Source organism: Salvelinus fontinalis, chromosome 20 (assembly GCF_029448725.1).
Source record: "Salvelinus fontinalis isolate EN_2023a chromosome 20, ASM2944872v1, whole genome shotgun sequence".
Lineage (NCBI taxonomy): Eukaryota > Metazoa > Chordata > Actinopteri > Salmoniformes > Salmonidae > Salvelinus > Salvelinus fontinalis.
In genome coordinates, this window is record NC_074684.1 from 13795066 (window position 1) to 13817218 (window position 22153).

General features: G+C 42.7%; 1 protein-coding gene across 3 annotated transcripts in view; it reads left to right on the forward strand.

Moving 5' to 3' along the window:
* brf1b (BRF1 RNA polymerase III transcription initiation factor subunit b) overlaps positions 1-19572 on the forward strand; it is a 132600-nt gene extending 113028 nt beyond the window's left edge. For all 3 annotated transcript variants that reach the window (XM_055872474.1, XM_055872475.1, XM_055872476.1), the window contains 2 exons: positions 16612-16807; positions 17188-19572. In XM_055872474.1, coding sequence (XP_055728449.1) covers positions 16612-16807; positions 17188-17225 — 234 coding nt within the window. In that variant the 3' untranslated portion in view covers positions 17226-19572. The remainder of the gene's footprint in view (positions 1-16611; positions 16808-17187) is intronic.
* The last annotated feature ends 2581 nt before the right edge of the window (positions 19573-22153 follow it).

Genomic DNA, 22153 nt, shown 5'->3' on the forward strand with positions numbered 1-22153 from the left:
CATATGTATATACTGTATCCTTCACTATCTATTCTTTACTGTCTATTGCATCTTAGCCGCTCTGTCACTGCTCATCCATATATTTTATACTTATATATTCTTATCCCATTCCTTTACGTAGGCCGTCATTGTAAATAAGAATTTGTTCTTAATTGACTTGCATAGTTAAATAAAGGTTACGTTTACTAGATTGTGTGTATTAGGTTTTGTTGTGGAATTTGTTAGAAATTAGTTTTTGTTGTGGAATTGTTAAATATTACCTGTTAGATACTGCTGCATTGTCAGATCTAGACGCATAAGCATTTCGCTACACTTGCAATAACATCTGCTAACCATGTGTATGTGACCAATAACATTTGATTTGATGTGAATGCATTTAAATGAACATGTGTTCTTTGTTAAAAGTTATTTTCTGGAATTTCTTTCCTTGTTAATGCGTTTGAGCCAATCAGTTGTGTTGTGAAAAGGTAGGGGTGGTATACAGAAGATAGCCCTATTTGGTAAAAGACCAAGTTCATATTATGGCAAGAACAGCTCAAATAAGTAAAGAGAAACGACAGTCCATCATTACTTTAAGACATGAAGGTCAGTCAATCCGGAACATTTCAAGGACTTTGAAAGTTTCTTCAAGTGCAGTCGCAAAAACCATCAAGCGCTATGATGAAACTGGCTCTGATGAGGACCGCCACAGGAAAGAAAGACCCAGAGTTACCTCTGCTGCAGAGGATACGTTCATTAGAGTTATCTGCGTCAGAAATTGCAGCCCAAATAAATGCTTCACAGAGTTCAAGTAACAGACACATCAGCATCAACTATTCAGAGGAGACTGTGTGAATCAGGCCTTCAAGGTCAAATTTATTCAAGGAAACAACTACTAAAGGACACCAATAAGAAGAAGAGACTTGCTTGGACCAAGGAGCACAAGCAATGGACATTAGACCGGTGGAAATCGGTCCTTTGGTCTGATGAGTCAAAACTTGAGATTTTTGGTTCCAACTGCCGTGTCTTTGTGAGACGGAGAGTAGATTAAGCATGGAGGAGGAGGTGTGATGGTGTGGGGGTGCTTTGCTGGCAGCACTGTCTGTGATTTAGAATTCAAGGCACACTTAACCAGCATGGCTACCACAGCATTCTGCAGCAATACGCCATCCCATGTGGTTTGCGCTTAGTGGGACTATCATTTGTTTTTCAACAGGACAATGACCCAACACACTTCCAGGCTCTGTAAGGGCTATTTGACCAAGAAGGAGAGTGATTGAGTGCTGCATCAAATGACCTGGCCTCCACAATCAACCTCAACCCAATTTAGATGGTTTGGGATGAGTTGGACCGCAGAGTGAAGGAAAAGCAGCCAACAAGTGCTCAGCGTATGTGGGAACTCCTTCAAAACTGTTGGAAAAGCATTCCAGGTGAAGCTGGTAGAATGCCAAGAGTGTGCAAAGCTGTCATCAAGGCAAAGGGTGGCTACTTTGAAGAATCTAAAATCAAAAAATGTGTTTTGATTTGTTTAACACTTTTTTGGTTACTACATGATTCCATGTGTTATTTCATAGTTTTGACGTCTTCACTGTTATTCTACAATGTAGAAAATAGTAAAAAGGAAAGAAAAACCCTTGAATGAGTAGGTGTGTCCAAACTTTTGACTGGTACTGTATATATACACTGTACTTCAAAATAACTAAAACCAAATCGAAACTGTGTAGAAATTATAATGGACCTACATTCTAACAGTTTGTTGACTGTGTCCAGCTCGCTCATAATCACCTAAATGAAAGCTACACAGTCAGGGGAATAATAAAAAATAAAAAAACATTTAAGATCGAGTATTTATTGCTAATTTTGACAGCTAGGAAATATTTTTTTAATTCAGTGCGGCCCTTCGGACCTCGTTGATGACCGAATGTGGCCCCCAAGGCAAAATTAGTTTGACACCCCTGCGTTAGAATAATCATTACCCCTGCATTTGACCTAAAATCATGTAAAGGTGTCATTGAGACCACCTTAATTTAATTCTGGATCAAACACTAGACTACTGTTTTGGTTATATTATTTGATTTAATTTAAGACACTAGGTTTCAGGAAATGACAGTTACAGGTTTTTAAAAATGCTAAATGCATCAGCACCACCTTGCCAGAAAATCCTAGGGAGAGCCCTGATTGAAAATGTATTGAAAATGTTTCTAAAGAAAGACCAGCCAATTACCAAGTACCCATAACAGTCTATATCCTACCATTCCTACTGTTAGGTTCTAAATAAACAGAAAAAACTCACGGACGACTAGTAAATCTCAAACCAAGTTTATTCACTCACTGGGTCACACAGCTGCATAAGACAAAGACATATTTACACAAGCACTGGTATTTAAACCTTCCTCCTATGCTGAGTCTCCTTACACATCTGGACAGCCAATAGATCTCTGTTGCTAGACAGGACTTTAGTGATTCCTGTTCTTTCTCACTTCATCTGAGCTGACCTCGAACAAATTCCTCACTCCTCCCCAACTCACGGCTGTCCTGTTGGCTTGTACCAGACTGTGGCTCTCCTCCTTTCCATAAGATACATGTTGTCTAACAATAACATGTTCTGACAGAATGTAAACTTTCTGCATACCCCTCTCTTCCTCAGTGACATGAATAAGGATATTTCATATTTTCAAGTTTAGAAGTCAGAACCCATCAGTCCCCCCTTTTAAACAATAATTCCATACTGTTCAACATAATATAAACTTGGAAATTACTTAGAAATGAACCCAAACAAAACATGATTATCATTCACAGTTGATTATTAGGTTTACATCTCCGAGACGTGTGGCCTCTGATCTGTAATCACACTATGCACACTCTTATTTCCATTTCTCGTCGGTCAACTGATAATGGCATTTCAGCTGGAGCTATTGACTGTCTCTATTTCCTCCTACTGATTCCTAAGAGAGTGATAGCACAAGACTTGAAGTATTAATAATGTGTTAAGCTTTGCATAATTATACAGTTGAAGTCGGAAGTTTAAATACACTTGGGTTGGAGTCATTAAAACTCGTTTTTCAACCACTCCACAAATTTTTTGTTAACAAACAATAGTTTTGGCAAGTCGGTTAGGACATCTACTTTGTGCATGACAAGTAATTTTTCAGACAGATTATTTTACTTATAATTCACTGTATCACAATTCTAGTGGGTCAGAAGTTTACATACACTAAGTTGACTGTGCCTTTAAACAGCTTGGAAAATTATGTCATGGCTTTAGAAGCTTCTGATTGGCTAATTGACATCATTTGAGTCAATTGGAGGTGTATCTGTGGATGTATTTCAAGGCCTACCTTAAAACTCAGTGCCTCTTTGCTTGACATCATGGGAAAATCAAAAGAAATCAGCCAAGACCTCAGAAAAACAATTGTAGACCTCCACAAGTCTGGTTCATCCTTGGGAGCAATTTCCAAATGCCTGAAGGTACCACGTTCACCTGTAAAAACAATAGTATGCAAGTATAAACACCATGGGACCATGCAGCCGTCACACCACTCAGGAAGGAGACGCGTTCTGTCTCCTAGAGATGAACGTACTTTGGTGCGAAAAGTGCAAATCAATCCCAGATCAACAGCAAAGGACCTTGTGAAGATGCTGGAGGATACAGATACAAAAGTATCTATACCCACAGTAAAACGAGTCCTATATCGACATAACCTGAAAGGCCGCTCAGCAAGGAAGAAGCCACTGCTCCAAAACTGCCATAAATAAAAGCCAGACTACGGTTTGCAACTGCACATGGGGACAAAGATTGTACTTTTTGGAGAAATGTTCTCAGTTCTATTTTTGTTTCATCAGAACAATTTGGCCATAATGACCATCGTTATGTTTAGAGGAAAAAGGGGGAGGCTTGCAAGCCGAAGAACACCATCCCAACCGTGAAGCCCGGGGGTGGCAGCATCATGTTGTGGGGGTGCTTTGCTGCAGGAGGGACTAGTGCACTTCACAAAATAGATGGCAAGGAAAATTACGTGGATATATTAAAGCAACATCTCAAGACATCAGACAGGAAGTTAAAGCTTGGTCGCAAATGGGTCTTCCAAATGGACAATGACCCAAGCATACTTCCAAAGTTGTGGCAAAATGGCTTAAGGACAACAAAGTCAAGGTATTAGAGTGGCCATCACAAAGTCCTGACCTCAATCCTATAGAAAATGTGTGGGCAGAACTGAAAAAGCTTGTGCGAGCAAGGAGGCCTACAAACCTGACTGTTACACCAGCTCTGTCAGAAGGCATGGGCCAATATTCACCAAACTCATTGTGGGAAGCTTGTGGAAGGCTACCTGAAACGTTTGACCCAAGTTAAACAATTTAAAGGCAATGCTACCAAATACAAATGTAGTGTGTGTAAACTTCTGACCCACTGGGAATGTGATGAAAGAAATAAAAGCTGAAATAAATCATTCTCTCTACTATTATTCTGACATTTCACTTTCTTAAAATAAAGTGGTGATCCTTTTACTAGGATTAAATGTCAGGAATTGTGAAAAACTGAGTTTAAATGTATTTGGCTAAGGTGTATGTAAACTTCCGACTTCAACTGTAAATGCAAAGAAAAACCAGTCTGATAACATAACGATTCCCACTCTTTTTTCACCTGACTCTATGCCTTCGGGATACTTTTTCTGCTGGGTTCCACAAAAATGAAGGTTCTAAAAAACCTTCTCATGCTTTCACCCAGTCTTCCAACGTCTGGCCACAGGTTCCAAAAGGTGTTCCCAAGCCATGTCAATTTCACTTCTCTCCTCATCTCCTTCCTCCTGAATGGCCACACGATATACACGTGGTGGCCTTAATCAACTTTAGCTCATCTTGAGGTAACTCAGCACTGTATATACGTTTCACATCAATTCCCTCAGAAGATGATATCCCAACAATGCTTCTAAGGTAACCCCTGCTACTACTAACACTGCCCATGACGCATACTTCAAAATCCCTCATTTGAGACATAGTCCAATTCCATGCTGTTACCATAAGATCCTTCGCCATACTGCCGCTCCTTCAGTTACTGTATCTACAGCGACTGCCGTGAGAATAGCTATTGCATGGAATCTGTCTCCTGCCATCCTATTGTCTTTGTGGTTCACTGATAGATCTAGGACTAACCCTTTCAGATACTCCCTACCTGTCTGCCAACTCATACCTGGTTCCCTAGCACCCAACATTTTCAAGGACCTGTGTTCTGCTACGGTCGATACCTTCTTTGACAAACCCATCATTGAAAGTTAACAATAGTGTCTGAAATGACAACAGTATCTCTGCTACTCCCACAATAATGGGTATGTGTGACGTAACAATTTAACTTCATAGTAGTCTCTATATTGTACACAGTTAGCTGTCCTTCCTGTTCTACGAGCTATTCCATTGTATCACTCTGCACAGCGGAGTGGTATTGTTCCCCAGACTCTACTAACCCCTTCCTTAATTTATGAGCCACACAGATCTCCACCCCAGACACATTCCATCCCGCTCCAGTCACATTCCATCCCGCTCTCCCAATTCCCTGTAACGTTAATGCCTTGATTTTTGGGACTCCACAGAACACACTGATGTCGGTCCTGCCAGACTGTAATTAACACTCCTTATGCAAAGGCTCTGTCCAACACAGGCCTGGTATGGCAACTGCTCGGCATCTGACCGTAAGGCGCTACAGAGGGTAGTGCAAACTGCCCAGTACATCATTGGGGCCAAGCTTCCTGACATCCAGGACCTATAGAATAGGCGGTGTCAGAGGAAAGCCCATAAACTGTTATAGACTGTTCTCTCTGCTACCGCACATAAATCGGCTCCTCAACAGCTTCTACCCCCAAGCCATTAGACTGCTGAACAATTCATAATCGCCACCGGACAATTTACATTGACCCCCCCCCCCCTCTTGTACACTGCTGCTACTCGCTGTTTGAGCCCATGGGATTCTAGTCTCCTTCATCCTCATCCTCGGGTGTCAAAGCAAGACACAGACTATGAGCCTTGTACGTAATTAATTGTACTGTATCATCCAGCAATCCATATGTATTGATGCGCTTTAACATTAGGATTCTGATGATATTGTAAAACGAAACCCCTACTATCCAGTACCCCCTCATGGTTGGCCCAAGCTATCATCTAGTGGGTTCTCTAATAACCTCCCTTTCGGGGGACACTTTAAAGTTAAGGTTTAAAGGAATTAAAACCCTCAATAAATTCAAGCAGTGCACCCTCCCCTCACTTTGTGCTCTCCTCACAGCTGAGGGGCAGCACTCTCTCTTTTTATCTTCTAATCATAATTAAAACATTTTATAAATTATCCAACCCAAATTTAGAATTACAGTCCTTAGTGCTTTATGCTGAGTCCACTTGAATTCAAGCCCCTCAACTTAGCACACATTGTCACGGTTAGAATGTACATTTACAAACCGGACCATATATTACCCATATTAACATTTCTCATTACAGTCCCTGTTTTACTGTCACGAGTGGCATGTTAATGACAGATCGGTATCTCAATGCACTCTTAGTCTAAATTACTATACATTTTGCAGTGTGCAGACCTCCACAATCAACCTGATACTCCAAATAAACAATTATTGGCATGGTTGACCACCCCCCGTTTCTCCCTGCACTCATCCTTCTGGCATGTCTTCATGTTCTTTTTCAGGTAGCGTTACAGTTCATCTTCCCAACGGCACATAGGTAACTCATGCCTGTCACAGTTGATGGCCATGATAATGTCCTGATTTCAATATCTGGGAAATTAATCAGATTTTCCCAAGCGCACGGGTCTCTCACCTGAGCTGCCACCACCATTCTGTACAGTCCATTCTGTCTGGTGCATTTTTCCCACCAGTACACCAGCAGCAAGAGAGAAGTTTGGACGTGATCTCTCTCCATGCTCACTCCACATGCACGGTCTCAGGCCTCATGCCGCACTCCTGCCGCACTCCTGCCGCTCGTACACAGGTTGACGGCTCGGACTCAGATCACAGGTAGGAGTGGTGAAAGACAAGGCCGTAGTGAACGCCTTTGTCGCTATTTCTTCTGCCAGTTGGGGGGGGGGGGTTCACACTGTTCTTGGTAAATTTATCCCTACCATGCATCAATACACCATCTGGGGTCACCTTCGCCATAACTCGAGAGAGGACCGGGCAAAACAACAGTTTAAGACATTTCTGATTCTGGAAATCCAGACCAACTATTCACTCTATGACAAATTATTACATTCCCAATTTTTTTTTATACCAAAATCTCTAAGACAAATGTCAAAGAGCAATTCAACACACTGTTGAAACCATTTTCCAAATTGGCTTATACTCCCTTATCATACTGGCGACTTCACCGCAGAGTTACCAGGTCAGGGAGTTAGAGCGCTAACTCTTAGGGAAAAATCCCGACAATACAGCAGACCCAATCTGGTGAGATTTGTATTGAAACAAAGTTTAAAACAAGAACCAAAACAACAGCAATACACATATCACTCAAAGTGGGGAAAACCTCAATCCATTTGGAGTAACAGTCAATCATTATCAATGTTCCTTTTGCTTTTATATGCAGACTGAACAAAAACTATTTGCATATTTACCAAATGGCAAAAGCCCCAGGGAACTGGTAATTTCCCCTTTGTGCACATGACTCGCATCGTGATTTATGCTTGGGGGAAAAAACACCACCACTGCCTGTTAAATCAAAAATAAACAAATTAGAATAACAAAACAAATTAGAATTACAACTCTTGATAACTCCATAAGGACACAATTGTATCCCATAAGGTAATGGTAAAATAGACTAGACACAAGTGCCCCTCATTCATATTATGCTTAAATCTCACCTATTGTCTTGATAATTTCTATTGAGGTTGATCAGGCCTCACCAGAAAGTCAGGACAAAGGTCATTCAACACCATTAAGTATTTTATTTTCCTTTTCTTCCCTGTACTTCAGAAACCACTTAACAACATGTCAAACATTTCCATCATTCTGCGTACCCAGTTTAAAACCAAATTAAAAAGACCCCACACAATAAATCAAACATGGTATTAACACCACTAACAAATATTCATAACCGGTGAGTGGTGTGTGTGGTAAACTGTAGGGCAAAAACAAACACATGACCAGGTCTTACTTATTTGGGAGCTCCCTTTATGGCCGAATCCAGATACCTTTATACTTATTAAAACTGCAGAATTTCACTAACTGCTGCTTCCAACTCAAACCCTCAAACACCTAGATCCCCTGAACGCAGCTCACTCTCCAGATCCCAATCACCTGAATTCTAATCACCTGTTCACACACATGTATGTCATTATCACACACTATTTAGTTCAGTTCTTTGCACCCCATCACTGTGAGGTATTGTTTGTGTTGTGACACACGGCTTTCTGAGCTCTGTTTTTCCACCGTGATTTACTCCTCCCGTGTATGATAATTTTGGCCTGCCTCACTAACACATTTTGCCTATTCCCTGCCTGTACTTTAGTCTATCAAATTTCCTGTTATCTACCTATTGCCTTATCTCTCGGACTACGCTACTAGCCTTTTCCATGCCTGTACTGTTGCCCTTTTGGACTCCCTGTGTATGACCTTCTGCCTGCCCCAAGATCCAGTCTCCTCCTGTGGTCCTTTGCAACAAACACCTGCTGCTCCCTGCGCTTGAAACAAGCTCTGTCTCCCCTCGTGTTCATTACAACTGCTCTCCCAAGACAACAGTCTCAGGAAACATTCCAAAGGGAGATATAATGACAGCCCCTCCTCTTCTGGAAGAGAAAGTGTACATCTTAATCAGAAACCTAAAAGTTTTCATTACAAACAACATCCTGTCCTCCCTCCAATTGTTTGTTTTTGTTTTAATCCACCCCAACGTTTATGTACTCTTATTTAGCATGTACTACCCTTAGACACAGTGACATTTATCATTTATCATTTAAAAATTCACTGGTCTCTCTTTTCCCCATGAGTTTCCTTAACCACCACACCACAATGCCCTACATGTTCATGAACAAACATTTTAAGTAATTTCATTTTTTCATTTTAAGTAATTTCAGGTTTGGCATCCCCAATGTTGTTGCTTGACACTTACAATATTAACTCCAATCTAATTTCTCGTGACCCCTCCTCCCTTTCGTCAATTCTATACATTTATTTCAGAATAAGAGGAAATAAAATGTCTCACGAGATTAAACCCCCCCCACCCACCAAGGTTTTCTGAGTTTGAAAGGAGTGTTTGGTCTGGTAATTTGAATTTGTTACCTTTTAGAATCCATTCCCCTGGTATTTCGCATAGATTCTTCCAACCTCAAAATTGGTTCCACACCCGTCGCCATGGCAGAGACATAGGTAGTAGCTGTATCGCTTTCGATTCTGCCCCTTTTACCTTGCTAACTGTAACACTTTTCCCTGTTGTAAATTTAGCCTATTTCTCATCTTAAGGAATCAGTGATGTTTGATCGCCGGAGGAGCTGCACCAGGAGGTAATGTAGCGCTTTTCCCTTCTGGACAAATCCTCTGCAGCTCCCTCAGGGCTTACCTCTGCCACTGGCCTTACCATTAAGGGAATAGGGACAGGAAGCACTACGAAAATCCCTCGGAAGATACTGTTAAACAACAGAACTCCCGTTTCCCCAAGACCCCTTGCCACTGTAATGTCTTCTCTAGAGAGCTTCCTCCCTATCAAACTACTTTTCCCCACTTTTGGCAGCCCAGAAGATGATGTTGATCCACTGTTTTTCCTATCTAAGTGTAATGATTTCCTTTCTATCCGGCCCCTTACTGACTTAGAGGTTCTTGCCACCCTCTGCGATGTTCTCCATGGGACAGCAAGAGACTGGTAGGAGATAGTCCATGAACATGTGTCAAGCTGGGAGGAGTTTAAAAAAATATTCCTCTCAGCCTTCCTCTCAGAGGAGTATGAGGATGAACTGGCGGAACGAGTTTGTAACAGAGTCCAGGGTGAAGCAGAGCCAATACAGGACTTTGCCTTCTCCTATTGAGTTCTATGTTGGAGATGGAAGGCTGATATTACTGAGCAGGAGATGGTCAAACTCATTCTTAAGAACATGGTTCCCCAACTTGCCAGTCAACTTCGGGAACATGTGCAGAATGTGGATGATCTGGTGCGTCTTGGGACTCAGTTTGAGAAGGACTGGAAGCACTACCTCCAAACTCCAAACCTTGTTCCGGTATCCCAATAACTCCCCTGGGGATAAAACGTCTCAGCTGTTTGTGCCCAAGATCCAAGACAAAAGTCCAGTGATGTGCTGGAGGTGTAAAGTCCAACAGCCTCCAGGTTCTTGCCCCCTCTATGGCCAGCGTCAGGATTCAGGTAAAGGTCAGAAAGGACCTTGCATACAATCCCGGAGAGTAGTTACGGTATTGGTACCTAATAATTTGGTTACTGGACCTGATAGTGAAGCTTCTGACAATTTACTACTGGAGAATACAGGTGACCTAATGTCTTATTCAAATATCATTGTTGTTGACAACACATGTAACACATTATTCACAGTTGTTGTCTTATTTCCACATAATCTGTCACAGTTCCCCGCCCCAATAGGGCATAAACCAACCTCTTTCCTTATCGCTACTGCTAATACACTTAAATCATGTTCAAACAACGTTTGAATACCCTTTTTCCTTTTCTAACCATGGATGAGGCTCTCCTCCAGAACTGATAGGCAACCTTTTATTACTATCCACATACACTCTACTGCCTCACGGCCACTGCAGCTGGGACTTTCGTCCCTCTTACAGATCTCTCAGGGGAATACTTCTAGGGACCTATCCTACACAGAACCTACACTGTAGTGTCACTCATGCATCTCGCAGAGAACTCGCTCCACCCGGGACCTAGCCTTATATAACCTACCCTACACCATATATATACATGGATCTCGCAGAGGGAAACCTCCACTCGGCACCTATCTTTAAAGGAACCAACTGTTAGGCGTGGAGGAGCAGGGGAACAGAAGTGCAGACTCAGACGAGGAGACAGGGATAAGGTAACTAAGGTATTTATTGAAAAGCGGGGGGAGATGGGGTGCAGGCCAGGGAAAGCTCAGGCGGGTCGTAGGGAACCAGGAACTGAGGCTGGGGCAAGGGGAGTAGGGGAAGGATAAGCAGGTCCGGAGTGGAATCCAAGGAAGCAGTAGAGTGGGGGCGCAGGGAAGCAGGACTGACGAAACGAGGGGACTGGAGACAGGGACCAGAGTCAGAGCGGACAGAAACAGTAGCGGAGAGAAAAGCAGGGTCAGGCTAGGTAAAAATGGGGACAACAGGATAAGATCTATGCAGGAACAAACGGCTTGAAACGCAGACTGACTGAGCAGAGGCTACGATCTGGCAGCCTGGAAGTGGCAGGGCTGAATATTTGTTGAGGTCTTGATTTTGGAACAGGTTGCTGCTGGTGGGGATCCGCTCTGACTCCAGCACACCTGTCTCCACTCACACAATCACATACACCCACAGACAGACAGTACTGGGGGAGTGCCGACAGGTTAGGGAGACACAGGATGAGAAGTAGAGGGCATGGAGGAGCAGATGTAACACCTAACCTACACCCTATATTTACGACCAGTCGTTACACAATGGGCCTACTGAATAAACTCAGGCTTTCTAGGTCCGTATCCTATAATTGTTCAGCCTACGATTCTCATCTCCGCAAGATGTTAGAATGAGTGGTAACAGGTGTAGGAACTGTGCCTACCTTGTTTCTGGTGGCAGCTCCTGTTTCACTGATTCTGGCTCTGTAGTTCCACTGTAAATCGTGGTGAACCCTGCTCGCAGTGCCAACTGTTAGGTTCTAAATAAACAGAGTAAAAACTCAGATGTCTAGTAAAGCTCAAACCAAGTTTATTCACCCACTGGGTCACACAGCTGCAAAATACATATTTACACAAGCACTGGTATTTAAACCTTCCTCCTATGCTGAGTCTCCTTACACATCTGGACAGCCAATAGATCTCTGTTGCTAGACAGGACTTTGGTGATTCTTTCTCACTTCATCTGAGCTGACCTCGGCCAAATTCCTCACTCCTCCCCAACTCACTGTTGGCTGTCCTGTTGACTTGTACCAGACTGTGGCTCTTCTCCTTTCCATAGGATACCTGATGTCTAACAATAACATGTTCTGACAGAATGTTAACGTTCTGCATTCCCCTCTCTCCCTGAATAAGGATATTTCATATTTTCAAGTTTAGAAGTCAGAACCCATCACTACTGAGGCAGTTTTCTGCCAACATCATTATTACGCTAAACGTGCGTGTCATGTGGTCCGGCGACGGGAGTATCGTCACCATGCTGAAGAGGTATTCATAAAAATGTCTGAAGGTGGCAGGTCTGCATATTTTAATACTTATTTGAATAGGGCCTTGGTCTTCATTGATTTCCCTTGACCCCTAAACCAAATAGCACCTTCAATCTTACTCTTCAGATCGCTCCATACCCTGTTTTGTAAGTGACTACTTACTATTGGTTTGTTTTGATACAGTCCACTGTACTCATTAGGTTAGCTCTTGTTCAACTTAGGGTCAGCAGTCGACATTGTATTAGCACGTAACTCTAGTTCGGTAAGCATTTGGTTAATAAGGTATTAGCATGGGGCTAAATGTTGATTATCACAGGAGTTGGCATGTTAGTGGTCTACTCTGGGCTCTGACAACTGAATGAGACTTCACAGCTCACCAATCAGCAGTAGAAAGGACCTCACACAAGAACCTCGCGGGGGTCATCTGCCCATTGCCAGGCAACCCAATGCTACCTCCAGGGAACCAATGAAAGAGTCCACTAATTGGCTGGAGCATTGTGTGCAGAATGGAAGTAAAGCCTGCATTCAGGAAAGGAGAAAGAGAGAGAGGAGTGAGACGTTTACAAGACACGTCAAAGGGGCATCTTTCGAAAGAGTAACCATAAAGGTTCACTTTGGAAGCCACGTGTCTTTATGTTGTCTTTTTTTTTTTACATATATTTATTAGGAATTTGTACACGTTTTATTGACAGTGAGAGACATTTAAATGGGGAGATAGATGAGAGGGATACAGTACAGAATGTGAGTGGTGGAACCTGCTTCCAGATGCACGTTGTCCAGGTGCACTAACCTGCCTCCAGAGGCACGTGCTTCAGGTGCGGTAGCGCTACAACTAGACCAAACCCCGGCACTGGGTGAAGATTGACGCCTGTGCTTATGTTTGCATTTGTGTATGACTTTATGTTGTCTTTTTTTTTTTTTTACATATATTTATTTGGAATTTGTACACGTTTTATTGGCAGTGAGAGACATTTAAAGGGGGAGATAGATGAGAGGGATACAGTACAGAAAGTGAGTGGTGGAACCTGAAGCTCTCTTCTACACTGAAGAAAAATATAAACACAACATGCAGCAATTTCACTAAGTAACAGTTCATGTAAGGAAATCAGTCAATTAGGCCCTAATCTATGGATTTCACATGACTGGGAATACAGATATGCATCTGTTGGTCACAGATACCTTTAAAAAAAGGTAGGGGCATGGATCAGAAAACCAATCAGTATTTGGTGTGACCACCATTTGCCTTATGCATTGCCATCGATAAAATGCAATTGTGTTTGTTGCCTGCCCATGCGATAACCCCACCGCCACCATGGGGCACACTGTTCACAACGTTGACGTCAGCAAACTGCTTGCCCACAAGATGCCATACTTGGCATCAGATGTCTGCCATCTGCCTGATACAGTTTAAACCAGAATGAATCTTTGAAGAGCACATTTCTCCAGCTTGCCAGTGGCCAGCGAACGTGAGTATTTGCCCACTGAAGTCGGTTATGATGCCGAACTGCAGTCAGGTCAAGACCCTGGTGAGGACGACTAGCACACAGATGAGCTTCCCTGTTTTTGACAGTTTGTGCAGAAATTATTTGGTTGTGCAAACCCACAGATTATTCAGCTCTCCGGAAGGCTGGTCTCAGACAATCCCGCAGGTGAAGAAGCCGGATGTGGAAGTCCTAGGCTATCGTGGTTACACATGGTCTGCGGTTGTGAGGCCGGTTGGAGTTACTGCCAAATTCTCTTAAACGTCTTATAGTAGAGAAATTAACATTAAATTCTCTGGCAACAGCTCTGGTGGATATTCCTGCAGGCAGCATGCCAGTTGCACGCTACCTCAAAACGTGAGACATCTGTGGCGTTGTGTTGTGTGACAAAACTGTCCTCAGTACAAGGTGCACCTGTGTAATGATCATGCTGTTTAATCAGCTTCTTGATATGCCACACCTGTCAAGTGGATGGATTATCTTGGCAAAATGAGAAATGCTCACTAACAGGGATGTAAACAAACTTGAGCACAACATTTGAGAGAAATAACCTTTTTGTGCGTATGAAACATGTGACCAACACTTTAAATGTTGCATTTACAGTTGAAGTCGGAAGATTGCATACACTTAGGTTGGAGTCATTAACTCGTTTTTCAACCACTCCACAAATTCCTTGTTAACAAACTATAGTTTAGTCGGTTAGGACATCTACTTAGTAGTTTTTCCAACAATTTTTTACAGACAGATTATTTCACTGTATCACAATTCCAGTGGGTCAGAACTTTACATACACATGTTGACTGTGCCTTTAAACAGCTTGGAAAATTCCAGAAAATTATGTCATGGCGTTAGAAGCTTCTGTTAGGCTAATTGACATCATTTGAGTCAATTGAAGGTGTACCTGTGGATCTATTTCAAGACCTACCTTCAAACTCAGTGCCTCTTTGCTTGACATCATGGGAAAATCAAAAGAAATCAGTCAAGACCTCAGAAAAAAAATGTGTAGACCTCCACAAGTCTGGTTCATCCTTGGGAGCAATTTCCAAATGCCTGAAGGTACCACGTTCATCTGTACAAACAATAATACGCAAGTATAAACACCATGGAACCACACAGCCGCCATACCGCTCAGGAAGGAGACAAGTTCTATCTCCTAGAGTTGAACGTACTTTGGTGCGAAAAGTGCAAATCAATCCCAGAACAACAGCAAAGGACCTTGTGAAGATGCTGGAGGAAACCGGTACAAAAGTATATCCACAGTAAAACGAGTCCTATATCGACATAACCTGAAAGGCCGCTCAGCAAGGAAGAAGCCACTGCTCCAAAACCGCCATAAAAAGCCAGACTACGGTTTGCAACTGCACATGGGGACAAAGATCGTACTTTTTGGAGAAATGTTCTCTGTTCTGATGAAACAAAAATAGAACTGTTTGGCCATAATGACCATCGTTATGTTTGGAGGAAAAAGGGGGAAACTTGCAAGCCGAAGAACACCATCCCAACCGTGAAGCACGGGGGTGGCAACATTGTGTTGTGGGGGTGCTTTGCTGCAGGAGGGACTGGTGCACTTCACAAAATAGATGGGATCATGAGGATTTATGTGGATACATTGAAGCAACATCTCAAGACATCAGTCAGGAAGTTAAAGCTTGGTCGCAAATGGGTCTTCCAAATGGACAATGACCCCAAGCATACTTCCAAAGTCAAGGTATTGGAGTGGCCAGCACGAACATAACATTTGTGGGCAGAACTGATGAAGCGTGTGCGAGCAAGGAGACCTACAATTCTGACTCAGTTACACCAGCTCTGCCAGGAGGAATGGGCCAGAATTCACCCAACTTATTGTGGGAAGCTTGTGGAAGGCTACCCAAAACATTTGACCCAAGTAAAACAATTTAAAGGCAATGCTACCAAATACTAATTGAGTGTATGTAAACTTCTGACCCTATTATTCTGACATTTCACATTCTTATAATAAAGTGGTGATCCTAACTGACCTAAAAACAGGGAATTTTTACTAGGATTAAATGTCAGGAATTTTGAAAAACTGAGTTTAAATGTATTTGGCTTAGGTGTATGTAAACTTTCGACTTCAACTGTATATTTTTGTTCAGTATACATGTCTCTGCTGCAGTTTCAATCGGGATCCTCCCTGCCCTGGCCCAGCCATAGTTCTGTCTCTCCTCTTGTTGGTGAACCCACTAGTTAAGGCCAACATGGCTTCACACTATCCCAGTCTCCACTCTCTGTCAATCTCCCCCACTGGCCCAGGCCGGCTTCAACAAGCCTGCCTGTGAACAGTGCTGAAGACCCTTGGTCAGAGCCTTGTAGGGGCTTGAGGCTAGTCAACTTGTTCTCCCTGACCGTCTGCCATCAGGTCCCCTACTGGTGGTCATGACTTGACTGTCACCGTCTGGAGATGGTCCTCATTATGCCCTAGCATGAGAGAGAGGGAAAGAGGCAGCGACTGAAAGAGAGAGAGAGAAAGAAGAGATGGCCATGGTATAATTAGTTCAAATACCCTCCTCTTTTCCAGTACATGATGATTAATTAGGCCTCTCACACCTCCCGGCGTTGCTTCCCTTCACTCCTATAAAAATGCCTGCTGGGATATGCGGTCCCTGATTTATCCCTCACTCTCTCTGTTGCTCTTTTTTCCCCTTTCTTCCCTCTTTGTCTCCATTCGCTCTCTCTAACTCACTCCCTTCTATTTAAATAATTGGGGAAAAAATTGCTAGAGACATGATTTAGCGACATTTCGGTGGCAGAAGTGGTATCCAATGGCCATAAGCAGATGACAGTATTGCTTAACGTAAACACGTTCCTTTTCCAGGTGACCCCTAACCTGACCCCGGCTGCAACCACTGTTCTGCCCAACTTGTCTAGCCTGCCTACCCCCAACCCAGCCCCTCCAGGACCCACTATGGTGGAGAGTGGCCCGGTGGCCTATGACGAAGCGGCAGAGGATGAGGAGGAGGAAGAAGTGGAGGAGCCCTGTGTCAGTGCGTTGCAGCTCCTGGGAGGAAATGGTGAGGGAACATGCAATGCAGATCACACACACACACACACATTACAGTACAAAAACATCCATACACCACCAACACACACACAAACACAAAGACACACACAAGCACAGAAGTGAGTCATAGCATGTCAATACAGACCTGACTATAGAACGTATCCGTGGCACAATAGGTAAGTAACAATTCATTGCAAGCTCTTTTGAACGTGTGTGAATCGTAGGTGTTATGGCTTATTTTCATCAACGTTGTTAACAATTGCATCAGCCCCGAAGGCATACCCCAGGCAACATAATCCTAGCGCTGTGAGCTTGCGATGCTGCTGATTGAAATGCTAACCCAATGGACCTACACACTAGCATTTCACTCCCTTTCTCTTTTTCTCTCAGAGTACGGCTGTGAGGCTGAAGAGGAAGAGGTTTTCTAGGCTCCCATTTTTCCTCTTCTTTCATCAAACACTGCGGATTCCCCAAAATAGTTGTCTCACCATTGACCTCTTTGAGCGGGGACAGTCGCCAGAGGAAGGGAGGAGAGGAAAAGGACATCCACTGTTCAGATGAACTGCTAAGGTGAAAATGGAGTGTGCCTGGGTGTGGGGAGAGCTACGGGGTATGCAAGCTTTTATTCCAGCCTTGCTCGAACACACCTGATTCAGCCAATCAATGTCCTGATCAGGAGTTGGTTAGTAGAATCAGGTGTATTCCTGCACACCCAGTCACTCTCTATGAGGAGGGTTGGCCATCCCCAGTCTTCTAGAAAGACAGGGGGACCATTTTGGGTTGGAAACTCTGGGGTGCATTAGCAAAAGATACATATATACGCGAAGCAGTGAAGTTAAAGCAGTGCAGGGTATATGCAAATTGCAAGTGACTGGCTTCAGTGAATGGCTTCACGTTATCTTCAATGGCTACAATGTGGCTACACCACTTTAGCCATCTTGAGGAGTAGGTTGAAATTTCCCCTAGATGCTGATCTTGAATCAGTTTTGCCAGTAATGAAGGTTAGAATTTGGGGGGGATGCTGATCCTGTGCTTTTTTCCTTTTTAAAAATATTTTTCACAAATATCCACAATCCTCGGTCACCTACTTTTCTACTGTTACAGAGTTCACACTGACCCCTCTGTCCACTCAATGAGCAGTCGGCGAGAACAGCTAGGTCGTGCCAGTTCACTGGTACTGCAATGGGCCTTTTGTCATTGCCGCATTGCATTATGCTCTGTAGAGAGGGCCTGCGTCCCAAATGGCATCCTATTATTCCCGACATAATGCACTATGGTCAAAAGTAGTGCACTACATAGGGAATACCATTTGGGAAACAGTCAGAGAAAGGGCATACCGGAGTGTATCCACTCAACCTTGCTCGCCTTTCGTAGCGGTGCTATAATTGTCAAAACAGGACGTTGGCTTTAGCTGGCAGGGCTATTCAATGCATCTATGGACTCTGAGTAGCACAATGGGCACAAAATGCCCCTCACCATTATCTCAATAAACACCGGAGTTGGTCAGTCCCTTTTCAATTCCAGTCATTGAAATTAACATTTGGACGTATTTATCTTGTTGTTTATTACCGACTGTCATGGGGTTGAAAGGGAATTGATACTGTGCTTACGTCCATCTTTGTTTACTCCCGTCCTTTGATCTCAGTAGAATCTCCCTTTATGATCATCATCAAATGCTGGTATTCACAAATGCAGTTTTTTAAATAATGAAATAAACTGGCATCCATTTTGTAAAATATGTACCTAATGCAAAACTCAGTGGGTGGTATTTTGAAAAGGCAAAGAAGTGCCGCTCTTGTCATAACAAACCGTATCACTTCAAATAAATTGTGTGCATCATGGATAAGTGCTGCTCATTGGCGTTTTTTTTCAGGTTGTTTTGATAATGAAAGATTCAAAAATAAAATGCTGCTACGATTATTAGGAGTAATACGGTCACTTTCGACACTAGCGAAAGTTTTTTTGCTTTGACAAAGTGAGGCCCGATGTATCCATGAAACCTAGAATAGTACAAACACTCCAAGGCAGCTATCTCTTGGTAGAGCTCTGTATATCATTGTAAAAAGGAAGGAAAAAAAGAAAAAGAAAGTTTACTGAAATGCTTTTGTTTGTTTGTGGAAATGTCATTGTATTTTAGCTATTTTATCTTGTGTATACTTTTCCAAAGCAAATATGAAGAACTACAACTATGTAAGAATGTAAATATCAATCCTTGTTGGGTAGTCTGTTTGTATGTTTATATGTTGTTTCGCCTCAAATGGCCATTTCAGAAAAAATATTAGCCTGCTTTTGTGTTTTTGTAAATGTATTTTGTTTTATGACAAAATTCTGTCATTTTATGATTCTATATGAATTCACTGGTAAACTGAAAAGGATTATAGATCCTGGTGTTCTGTATTTTGATATTTTACACGTCAACTCCACCAGCTTTTGAACAGAACATTTCCTAACAGCATTCCAAGTTAATCTAGGCCTGGATTCAATCCAAGGTGTTATAGCGCACATCACTATGCATCCGACAATGCGCCTTTTAAAGGCATTTTCCCTGACCTTCGCAGAGATGGCACTCACAGTGCTTATGGCAGCTCAATCGTAAATTACTTTTTAAAGTCGGTTGTAGTGTACTGTGGTGTAGTGTACTGTGGTATAGTGTACTGTGGTACACAATAACGTGCCTTGCATTGAATCCCCGCCCTAGTTAAGGAACAATAGTTCCTCACAACAACACAATCACACACATTCCATTTTTATCAGTGAATAAACTCATTTCAGTTAGTGTGTATTTTTTTAATTGGATGATATGATCGTATCAGCTATGTATCTCACTGTCAAGCGGAGGGGGGGTAGAACTCCACTGGGTGGGAAAGGGGCTTGAATCAATAGAGAAAGCGAGGACAGGTGGAAAGAAAAAAAGTGGAAGAGTGGAATTGGTCGGAAGAAAGGGTGAAATAGAGAAAGATAGGAGTAGGTGTTAAGAAATAGTAAACTGACACTGACATTTTAATGTGGATGGGTTGATAAAATGAAGTGTTTGTTAAAACTCTTACTCTTGTGAATTTGCAGCAGTATCATATACTCTGAATATTTAAAAGCATGACCTTGACTTGGATTATAACGAAATCGTTACAAGGTGTCCAAACTTTTATTTGTCTAGCAGAGTTACATTACATTATCTTGGCTACCATGGCTAGAATAAGAGATCTCAGTGACTTTGAAAGAGGGGTCTCAAAGGAGCATAGGGGGTTTAAAGGTGTGTGTGTGTGTGTGTGTGTGTGTGTGTGTGTGTGTGTGTGTGTGTGTGTGTGTGTGTGTGTGTGTGTGTGTGTGTGTGTGTGTGTGTTGCGTGCCAGTCACCAGATCTCAACCCAATTGAACACTTATTGGAGATTCTGGAGCGTCGCCTGTGACAGCGTTTTCCACCACCATCAACAAAACACAAAATTCTGCAATTTCTCGTGGAAGAATGGTGTCACATCTCTCCAATAGAGTTCCAGACACGTGTAGAATCTATACCACGGTGCATTGAAGCTGTTCTGGCTCGTGGTGGCCCAATGTCTTATTAAGACTCTTTATGTTGGTGTTTTCTTTATTGTAGTGTTGGTGTTAACTGTATGTCTTATTAGGCTTATAATATGTTATGTCTCTCTATGGACAACATTTTCAACTGTCTTATCCGACAATGATGCTATTTAGTCCGGATCGTTATGAGGTGACTATAAAGGCATTATAACAAGGCCATGTATGCTCATAACAAGTCTTACAATACACTGCATCCGAATACATTATACCTGGATGCTACAATACACATTTCCCAATCCATCACTGGAGGACCCCTAGGGTATGCACCAGTGCTTAATTTGTTAATCAGGAGGTGCTGGAACACAGCTTATAAGAGCACTGATTCAAAGAGAAGGGAGAGAGAGCAAGGTGGAGCTACAGTACAGTAGACACAGGAAGAAAGAGGGGCGAGAGAAAAATAAAGTGAAAAAGAAGGGAGAGCCTAAGAGGTGGAGGAGAGAGAGGCTGAAACTCATGAATCAGTCTTGGAACCCCCAGGGTGTCTGTGTCAGGTGAGTTAGTGCTGGGCTTGACCAAAGATGTGCACAGACACCCTGGGGGTTCCAAGACTGATTCATGTGAGTCACAGCACGCCCCAATTGCACAATCTGGCATGATCAACTGTAGCCCAAACAGGAAAACACAGGTGTTTCTCTGGGTGCTGAAGCCAAGTAGCCCATCTTTAATGGATAAAAATGGCCAGCATTCTATATCTTGAATTGTACAATGTGACCGGATGTTTATTGTGGGAAAACTTTGAATATAACGTTCTAAAAATAAATAATATACATAAATACATTTATTTTTACAAACACATATCCACTCCACAAGTCTACCAAGGCGTGTTACAATGATATCAGAGGCAGAGATAATCCATTTCACTCAAGTCAAAGGCAGCATTCCAATTGGCACTCTATTCCTTAGTAGTGCACTAGGGCTCTGGTCAAAAGTACAGTCGTGGCCAAAAGTTGAGAATGACACAAATATACATTTTGACAAAGTCTGCTGCCTCATTTTGTATGATGGGAATTTGCATATACTCCAGAATGTTATGAAGAGTGATCAGATGAATTGCAATTAATTGCAAAGTCCCTCTATGCCATGCAAATTAACTGAATCCCCCAAAAAACATTTCTACTGCATTTCAGCCCTGCCACAAAAGGACCAGCTGACATGTCAGTGATTCTCTCGTTAACACAGGTGTGAATGTTGACAGGGACAAAGCTGGATATCACTCTGTCATGCTGATTGAGTTCAATTAACAGACTGGAAACTTTAAAAAGGAGGGTGGTGCTTGGAATCATTGTTCTTCCTCTGTCAATCATGGTTACCTGCTAGGAAACACGTGCCGTCATCATTGCTTTGCACAAAAAGGGCTTCACAGGCAAGGATATTGCTGCCAATAAGATTGCACCTAATTCAACCATTTATCAGATCATCAATAACTTCAAGGAGAGCGGTTCAATTGTTGTGAAAAAGGCTTCAGAGCGCCCAAAAAAGTCCAGCAAGTGCCAGGACCGTCTCCTAAAGTTGATTCAGCTGCGGGATCGGGGCACCACCAGTACAGAGCTTGCTCAGGAATGGCAGCAGGTAGGTGTGAGGGCATCTGAAGCCACTTCTCTCCAGGAAAAACATCAGGGACAGACTGATATTCTTCAAAAGGTACAGGGATTGGACTGCTGAGGACTGGGGTAAAGTAATTTTCTCTGAAGAAATCCCCTTTCTGATTGTTTGGGGCATCCGGAAAAAAGCTTGTCCGGAGAAGACAAGGTGAGCGCTACCATCAGTCCTGTGTCAT